Source organism: Palaemon carinicauda, chromosome 9 (assembly GCF_036898095.1).
Source record: "Palaemon carinicauda isolate YSFRI2023 chromosome 9, ASM3689809v2, whole genome shotgun sequence".
Lineage (NCBI taxonomy): Eukaryota > Metazoa > Arthropoda > Malacostraca > Decapoda > Palaemonidae > Palaemon > Palaemon carinicauda.
Window position 1 is genome coordinate 134,419,428 of NC_090733.1, and position 10,236 is coordinate 134,429,663.

General features: G+C 39.6%; 1 protein-coding gene across 1 annotated transcript in view; it reads right to left on the reverse strand.

The window, feature by feature from the left end:
- LOC137646644 (galactosylgalactosylxylosylprotein 3-beta-glucuronosyltransferase S-like) overlaps positions 1–7,926 on the reverse strand; it is a 44,687-nt gene extending 36,761 nt beyond the window's left edge. The window contains exon 1 of the mRNA XM_068379749.1: positions 7,728–7,926. Within this exon, the coding sequence (XP_068235850.1) occupies positions 7,728–7,874 (147 nt within the window). The 5' untranslated portion in view covers positions 7,875–7,926. The remainder of the gene's footprint in view (positions 1–7,727) is intronic.
- Positions 7,927–10,236: the final 2,310 nt, after the last annotated feature.

Consider the following 10,236-nt stretch of genomic DNA (forward strand, 5'->3'; position numbering starts at 1 on the left):
AAGCCCCTAGCTCTTGAGAGTCTTTCGAAAGTCTGAAGGCAGTCAGACGAAGAGCGTGGAGGATTGGGTGTACCTTCTTTACGTGAGGTAGACTTAGAAGGTTCCCTTCTAGAGGAAGAGTCCTGGGAATGTCGACCAGCCATTGCAGTACCTCTAAGAACCATTCTCTCGCGGACCAGAGCGGAGCCAACCAACGTCAGCCGTGTCCCTTAGTGAGAGGAGAACTTCTGAAGTACTCTGTTGACAATCTTGAACGGCGGGAATGCATACAGGTCGAGATGGAACCAATCCAGCAGAAAAGCATCCACATGAACTGCTGCTGGGTCTGGAATCGGAGAACAATACAACAGGAGTCTCTAGGTTATCGAGGTAGTGAACAGATCTATGGTTGGCTGACCCCACAGGGCCCAAAGTCTGTTGCAAACATTCTTGAGAAGGGTCCACTCTGTGGGGATGACCTGACCCTTCCGTCTGAGGTGATCTGCCATGACATTCATACCGCCCTGAATGAACCTCGTTACCAGTTAGCTTTCGATCTAAAGACCAGATGAGTAGGTCCCTTGCGATCTAGAACAACTTCCACGAAAGAGTCCCTCCCTGCTTGAAGATGTAAGCCAGGGCTGTGGTGTTGTCAGAGTCCACCTCCACCACTTTGTTAAGCTGGAGGGACTTGAAGTTTATCAAGGCCAGAATAACCGCCAACAACTTCTTGCAAATGATGTGAAGTGTCCTTTGCTCCTGATTCCATGTTCCCGAGCATTCTTGTCCGTCCAAAGTCGCACCCCAGCCCGTGTCTGATGCGTCCGAGAGGAGAAGGCGGTCGTGTTTCTGAACAGCCAAAGGTAGCCTTCCTTGAGAAGAAAACTGTTCTTACACCACGCGAGAGAAGACCTCCTCTCTTCGGAAACAGGAACTGAGACCGTCTCTAGCGTCATGTCCTTTATCCAGTGAGCAGCTAGATGATACTGAAGGGAGGGGAGGTGGAGTCTCCCTAACACGATGAACAGGGCCAGCGATGAAAGTGTCCCTGTTAGACTCATCCACTACCTGACTGAGCATCGGTTCCTTCTCAGCAATTCTCTGGATGCATTCTAGGGCTTGGAAGATCCTTGGGGCCGACGGAAAAGTCCGAAAAGCTCGACTCTGAAGATCCATACCCAAGGAGACAATGGTCTGGGATGGAACGAGCTGAGACTCCTCAAAATTGACCAGGAGGCCCAGTTCCTTGGTCAGATCCATAGTCCATTTGAAAATCTCCAGACAGCGACGACTTGTGGGAGCTCTTAAAAGCCAGTCGTCTGACGGAGCCGGACACAAGATCATGATACTGCTGCAGAGTCTGTGAACTGTCAATCATGGGCAAGCGAGGAAGTACAGTGACAACCCGAATCTGTCTAGACTGTCTGGGTCGTACAGACAACTCCTTAACGGGTTGCTGAGGTTGCCGCACTGCGTCACAACAAGTCACTTCTGTTGGTTGTTGAACGTCTTCCCCGTGACACATTGACTCCGTAAACAAAAAATCCTCTAACAAGGACTAAGCTTGGACTGCATGTCATGCAACACAGCTCAAGGTCATGGGAGCAGGTGTGGTAACAGACGGGATTAGCGACTGAAGTGGAACCATAACCTTCCCTGGAAGCATGTTATGCTTAAATAAAAGTCCATAAGAGGTTATGCAGCTAAAGGCTCCCTCCAAATGACAGAGTCCTCAAGGGAATATCAGAAGGAGGGAGAAAAGAACTTTCTCATCTACAGGGACCTTATCCTAGAAAAGCTAAGTTCTCTGAGTGAGGGTTCACTGGTGCAAAAGCAGCAGACTAGAAGGCAACGTTATGAAACTGCTTGACAGTCTAGTGAGTTGGCAACAACCCAAGATGTGTGACTGAGAAGCATGCGGTAAGGTATGTAGAGCATGATGTATGCAGAGTATGCTGTATGCAGAGCATGCTGTATGTAGAGCATGTTGTATGCAGAGCATGCTGAATGCAGAGCATGCTGTATGCAGAGCATGTTGTATGCAGAGCATGCTGAATGCAGAGCATGCTGTATGCTGAGCATGTAGTAAGCAGAGCCTGCTGTAAGCAGAGCCTGCTGTAAGCAGAGCCTGCTGTAAGGAAAGCAGAGCGTGTGCATGGCGTTTAACATTTCTCAGAAATTCCATGACCAGTGCTAGAGTGCTTTATGCATGCTTGCATGGGGTTTAAAAATCAACATAATGTTTACCTTACATTCATAACTCATGATTCATATTTTTGCCATGGTTTGAAAATGGAGGTAAGGTATGCTGAACAGCAGAGTCAGAACGAGCTGGAACAACAATAGTTGAGGTTTCCTCTTCAAGACTCTGTTGAGGGAACACCTGAGGCTCAGTCTGCAAAGGCTGAATAAAAGACAAGCAGAAGGAAGGCGCATGGGTGGAGGAGGCTGACTCCTAGCATGAGTGGTTGAACCCAAGGGTTGCGCTTGCTGAGCGGTTGGCGGAAGCGGAGTAGCAAGTTCCAGTTCCTGTGGTGTGAGCGGAGCGCGATGAGGAAGAGGCTGCGCAGAACAAGGTAAATGTCTCGCAAGCTGAGGCTCCTGAGGCGCAAGGCTAAGGTGTTGTGGTGCTTGCCTTGTGGAGGGTTGAGCTCGCTGCAGCGAGAGCTGAGGAGACTGACTCATGGACGGGAGAGGTTGTTGTACCTCAACCGAGTGTTGCATCACTGGTGGAACAGCAAGTGGAGGCGGAGGAAGAGAGGTATAATCCTCCTGATCCCATTGTAAAGGTTGCCTTAAGGAAGGCGGAGGCTGAACACCACTGGGAACAGCAAACTCAGCACGTGGCTCAACATCGTACGCCTGGCAGGTGGTACTGCGATCAGGCGGAGCGAGCGTAGGCGGAGGGAGTGTAGGCGGAGGCGGAGGAGCAACACTCTCAGCCCGACACTCACGCATCAAGTCCGAAAGCTGTGCTTGCATGGACTGTAGTAGAGTCCACAACATCGTACGCCTGGCAGGTGGTACTGCGATCAGGCGGAGCGAGTGTAGGCGGAGGGAGTGTAGGCGGAGGCGGAGGAGCAACACTCTCAGCCCGACACTCACGCATCAAGTCCGAAAGCTGTGCTTGCATGGACTGTAGTAGAGTCCACAACATCGTACGCCTGGCAGGTGGTACTGCGATCAGGCGGAGCGAGCATAGGCGGAGGCGGAGGCGCAACACTCTCAGCCCGACACTCACGCATCAAGTCCGAAAGCAGTGCTTGCATGGACTGTAGTAGAGTCCACTTGGGGTCGGCAGAAACTACAGTAGGCTGAGGTAAAGCCTTAACAGTCGAGCTCTGTTGTGGCAGAACCTTACTCCTCTTAGGCGGAGTGCATTCAACTGATGACTGAGGAGAGTCAGAGCTAACCCAATGACTGTGAACTCTAACTTCGTACGTCTGGCATAGGTCTGGACTTTACGTTTAAAAGGTCTTGAGACCTGAGACCAGCGTTTTCTCCCCTAAATTTCTTCTGCAGACGAGCAAAATAAGGGCTCAATCGTCTGCGGGTGGGAGTGACGGTCTCGGTAAGACACGCCCACAACCACCGAGGATACTTCTGTGCGCCGATCAAGGCCTGCTGAACCCTTCTGCCCTTCGACATTGCTTCTCCCCTGGGCTTGGGAGCTTGCAAGAGGTCCCGGACTGGGAGGACAACTGGCGCGCACAAAAGTACCCTCACGCACAACACTGACATACTTTGCGCTAATCACTTATCACTTTGATTTCTGTTTGCACTTATTTCACTGAACTCGAAACTTTAAGTGGTTTGTACCTGAAACACGCAATTCTATCCTTTCTCAAAAGTTAGTAATTGCGAAAACAGAATTACAATGTAACAGAAAAATCTAATGAAAGATAATTCAGTGGCTGGAAAGAGACTAAACACTAGATCACTCTAGAAACGTTTAGTTTCTTCCCCTAAAGAGACTAGGGAGAAGAGCAAAAACGATAACGACGTTACTCGTACGCCTGGCAGGCTTGAATGAAACGTTTATCCTCTTTCTCCCTCCGTCTCTATCTCTCTCTCTCTCTCTCTCTCTCTTGACTTAGAACCTGAGAGAAGAGCCCAATCATATATATCGTTAAAACATATTATTGTTAAAGGAAAAAACTGAAAAGTTCCTTTATTAGGATCAAAACCATTAAGTTAAGAAAGAATGAACAAAACGCTAGACACGGTTACTCTTACTGCAACGTGAAACCGTGAACATTCTTTCTCTATCGTAACGATAGAGTGCAAGTTGAACGTTCTGAACGTCAACAACTGCAGAGACAAAACAAAACGTTAGTTCAACTTTGAAAACAGTACGAGACTATCAAAGAAATTCTTTCAAACTCTGTGGCGGAAATAGCATAATATGTTAACAGGTAAAACCGAAATGACGGGCTCAATGTTAATTAACTTCGGTACCAAGAAAAGACCGCCTACTATTAGGAAGGTCGAATATAAACAAATATAAAAATTAATTTTAATAAGTTTATAATAAAAGGAAGTTAATTGAAGAGGCCTATAAGAGGCGGAGAGATATAAAATAAATCTATAACTTTTGTTAAGCAAAATTAAGAAAGAGAGTCTATACTCTCTTAGACACCAACACTTCCGTCTAAGGGAAGGGTCGGCCATTGAAAGGTGAACGAGAGTTCATACTCTCTTCGTCACCATAATTAATCAAATTAATTCCAAAAGCTAACTAAGCTAATATAGAAGTTTCCAGTAAAGCGACAGCCGAAATCAAAGAGAAATACTTCACCAAAGTCGTGAAAATACTCCAAGAACATAAGCGTATCCCAGAACGTCTTTCCGGAAGCACGACAGAGGAATAATTGAGGAGGTGTCAACAAGAAGTACTTGAGTACCTGGCCACAGGTGGCGCTGGTAAATACACCCCCTTCTAGTATTGTGATAGCTGGCGTATCCCTCCATAGAATTCTGTCGGGCAACGGAGTTGACAGCTACATGATTATCGGGTAAGTTTAATATTGAAAAATACCCTATTAAACCTACTTAGGTTAAGAAATAATCTACTCTAGTCTGCACCAAATTAAATGGTAAAACCCAAAGGTAGACTAATAATCAAGATAACTAATCGAGACATAACGTAGCTTAGGCCAGTCTACTGTAGCCTAAGGTACGGGCTATGCAAAACTAGCTTACGGAAAGCCGCCTAATTGACATACAGTCCTAATTACGTCCACTCATGATAAAATAACTGAAATATAGATGTATTTGCTTACTCAATACACTAGGGTTACTTGTATATTAGAATTAACCATTAAAATTTACCTCGACTAAACACGTGGACCTCTTCGAAGTTTCGAACCTAAAAACCAAAACAAACTCCTCCGAACGTTCAACAAATGGCTCCCCAATACATGATACAAACTAAAGAAGTTGTACATTTTCGATTAACGTAAAGAGCATGCAAGAGAAAATAACGGCAATCAAAATTTAATCTTGATCTTAAAACAAATGGCCACAGTATATTGAAAAGTATTAAGACTTTTGTAACTTCATAAGTTCAACAAATGGCCCCCAATCTATGATACAAAACAAAGAAGTTGTACAATTTCGATTAACGTAAAGAGCATGCAAAAGAGAATAACGGAAATTAAAATTTAATCTTAAAACAAATGGCCACAATATATTGAAAAGTATTACGACTTATGTTACTTCCAAAGACTATATACTGAAGGTATATAGTCTTTGGTTACTTCTTAAGTTCAACAAATGGCTCCCCATGTGCATGATGCAAAACAGAAGTTGTACAACTTCGATTAACGTAAAGAGCATGCGAAAGAAAATAACGGAAATCAAAATTTAACCTTGATCTTAAAACAAATGGCCACAATATATTGAAAAGTATTAAGACGTATTATTTAAATTTTAACTGTTTGAATTGTAAGGATAAAATACCATCCCGTAAAATGAAACTTTAGCATTTACGATTTTGCCAAAAAAAAACTTACTACGAAAATCCCTTCGGGGAAAGCATTGCTTGTATAGTTTCATAACAATGTATTCAATAGAACATTAAATATATATTTCTAAAAATAAGTTTTCATAAAAACGCTGTGTGTTTTTCTGTCATAACATAATCACGGAAAGTTTTGTCAGAGAAAAGGAATTGTGACAATGAAATAAATTCATACAACTCACTGGGCAATTGTGATATCTACGGAACATTCAAAAAGAGATATATATGTAGGCCTATGTATGTATGTATGTATATATATATATATATATATATATATATATATATATATATATATATATATATATATATATATATGTGTGTGTGTGTGTGTGTGTGTGTGTGTGTGTGTGTGCTTTCAGTTAAAAAAATAATCCTAAATAATTATGTGCTACAAATTTAGCTAACATGGTGGAGATGGGTTGATTTCCAATCTAAATACAGTAGCATAAATCAAGTTGTAACTGATATCCAAATGAATATGTTGCTCGTCAATCATGATTTAAATACGTAGGTTCGAATCCTCGCTTGGGTAAAAGTTCCAAATTCTTTTATAGCTTTTGCAATATTGATAACAACTTTGTCTTTCATGAAACGAGACTAGGGTTCGATCGTAATGTGAAATAGAAATATACTGTACATATAAACAAAATATTGTCATAATATTGCCTCATTTGAACAATAAACGAGACATATGCAGTGTGAAATGTCAGTATCTTTGAAGAATTCAGTGAACTCATTGAGATAATTATCATGGAGAAAAATGAATCAGTTATTTGTGGAGACCTCAATCTTTGGATGGATGACACATCAAATCCTGATGCTTTAGCATTTTAGTGAGTTATTGGAATCATAACAATTAGGGAATAATGTCGACTGTGCAAATACTTTAACTAGACAAACAAGATAAAATGAATTTGAAACGTCCTATAGAGAGTAGTGTTCTGCTATACATGACCAGAAAAAGCAGTTCTTAAAGTAAAGTATAAGCTTAAAATATATGAATATTATAAAGAAAAGAGTAAAAAAAAAAACAAGAGACGATTCATACCGCTGGTCTAGATTTTTCAGAAGTCTCTATGAATTTGTAACGTCCTATAGAGTAGTGTTCTCCTGCTGTATAGGACCAGAAAAGGCAGTTCTTAAAGTAAAGTATAAGCTTAATATATATGAAGATCATAAAGAAAAAAGTAGAAAATAAAACAAGAGACGATTTATACCGCTGGTCTAGATTTTCCAGAAGTCTCTATGAATTTGAAACGTCCTATAGAGAGTAGTGTTCTTCTGCAATACAGGACCAGAAAAGCAGTTCTTAAAGTAAAGTATAAGCTTAACATATATGAATATTATAAAGAAAAGAGTAAAAAAAAAAAACAAGAGACGATTCATACCGCTGGTCTAGATAATACTAGATTTTTCAGAAGTCTATGAATTTGAAACGTCCTATAGAGAGTAGTGTTCTCTTGCTATACAGGACCAGAAAAAGCAGTTCTTAAAGTAAAATATAAGCTTAATATATATGAATATAATAAAGAAAAGAGTAAAAAAAAAACAAGAGACGATTCATACCGCTGGTCTAGATTTTTCAGAAGTCTATGAATTTGAAACGTCCTATAAGACATGGGTTCTCCTGCAATACATGACCAGAAAAACCGTTCTTAAAGTAAAGTATAAGCTTAATATATATGAATATCATAAAGAAAAGAGCAAAAACTCGCATGTTTCATACCGCTGGTCTAGATTTTTCCGATGTCTCTGGTTGTAGGAACGTTAAAACAGTTTGCAGCGAACGGGCCGGCAAGCTATCCGTCCCTTTCCCAACAGTCGCCTCCTTCCTAGGGTGTATGGACAGGCCGACCAAGAGCAACAACACCATGATTAAGCCTCCTCCCCATTTTACCACGGACCATATTGAGAACCCTCGACGCATTCCTGAGGGAAGGGGAAAGTTAATGTATTAGTTATGGTTGAGGGAAGGGAAGGACTGAAAAAAAGTTAATTGGGGGAAACAAGAGTAAAAATAACTAAAGCAAAGAACAGAATATATACTGTCGTCTTTTTGTTAGCCTGAAAATTAAAGTAAATATATGTTATGGTGGAGGTTGGGGAAGGCCTACGGACCAACCAAGGGAAAGGCTCGTGCCAACAACAAGTGTTGGCTATAATACTCCAAGAAGAAGAATTGGGGAAGGACTGAAAGAAAGTCACTTGGGGAAACACGAATAAAATAACTATAGATTAAAAGAACAGACTACATAATGTCGTCCTTTTGTTAGCCTGAAATAAAGGAAATTAATATATTAGTTTTGGTGAAGGTTGGGGAAGACAGAGAAATAGTTACTTGGGGAAATAAAGGCGTTAAAAATAACTAAAACAAAGAACAGTATATATACTGTTGTCTTTTTGTTAGCCCGAAAAAGGAAAGTTAATATATTAGTTATGGTGGAGGCTGGGGAAGACAGAAAAATATAGTTACATGGGGAAACAGGAGTAAAAATAACTAAAGCAAAGGACAGAATATATACTGTCATCCTTTTGTTAGCCTGAAAAATATATTATCAATTGTGGAAAAAGGGAAAGACTGAAAGAAATAGTTACTTAGGGAAATAAGGATTAGAAATAAAAAAATATGCTAAGAACATAATATATACTGCTGTCCTTTTGTTAGCCTGAAATAATGGAAAAGTAAATATAGTTGGAAGACCCAAGCCTAATGGCTGATGACTATGAAGCACAAAGTAGATGATGAATGGAGAAGTATTAAATTAAAAGCTCAAGATAGAGACGACTGGCGAAATCTAACCGAGGCCCTTTGCGTTAATAGGCCCAGGAAGAGATGATGATGATGATAATGAAACATTATTAAATGTGGTGGCAGGAAGAGACTGAAAAAAATAGTTACTTGATAATGACTGGGGTAAAAATAACTAAAAATTCAAAGAACAGACTACAAAATGTCCTTTTCTTAGCTGGAAATAAAGGGAAAGTAAATATATTAGTAATGGTGGAGCTAGGGGAAGAACGAAAAAAAAACAGTTACCGGAAAAACAATATATAGTTAAAAAAACTGATAAGACAAAGAACAAACTAGAAAAGTTCGTCCTTTTATTAAACAGACCTGCCTTATTAATGATTGTCTTTGTTTAGCAAAAAAAAAAAAATGAGTAAAATTAGCTTAAAACGCAAAGAAGATACTTAGACATGTCCGACTAATAATTCTTACTTATTTCGATAATACTAAAACTAGACACCAGTTTGAAATTTACAACTAGCCGTCATTATTATTATTATTATTATTATTATTATTATTATTATTATTATTATTATTATTATTACCTGCTAAGCTACAACCCAAGTTGGAAAAGCAAGATGCTATAAGCCTAAGGGCTGCAAAATTATTATTATTATTATTATTATTATTATTATTATTATTATTATTATTATTATTATTATTATTATTACAAGGTAAGCTACAACCATAGTTGGAAAAGCAAGATGCTATAAGCCTAAGGGCTGCAAAATTATTATTATTATTATTATTATTATTATTATTATTATTATTATTATTATTATTATTATTACTAGCTAAGTTATAACCCTAGTTGGAAAAGCAACATGCTATAAGCCTAAGGGCTGCAAAATTATTATTATTATCATTATTATTATTATTATTATTATTATTATTATTATTATTATTATTATCTGAGCTACAACCCTAGTTGGAAAAGCAAGATGCTATAAGCCTAAGGACTGCAAAATTATTACTATTATTATTATTATTATTATTATTATTATTATTATTACTTGCTAAGCTACAACCCTAGTTGGAAAAGCAAGATGCTATAAGCCTAAGGACTGCAAAATTATTACTATTATTATTATTATTATTATTATTATTATTATTACCTGCTAAGCTACAACCCTAGTCGGATAAGCAAGATGCTATGAGCCCAAGGGCCCCAACAGGGAAAAATAGCCCAGTGAGGAAAGGAAACAAGGGAAAAATAAAATATCTCAAGAAAAGAAACATTAAAATTGGCACGAAATGAACCCACGTCTTGACAGAAATAGAATGATCACCTTGCTATTGTGAGAAGTCGTGTCAACATCAGTATTCGTCAACTTAGCGACTGTTATTACCTACGTGAACGTGGCTACGTTTTCGAGTCTGTGGGCAGGATTACGCCAAAACTACTCGACGGATTTTGACGAAATTTTCACCATAGATAAATCTTAGG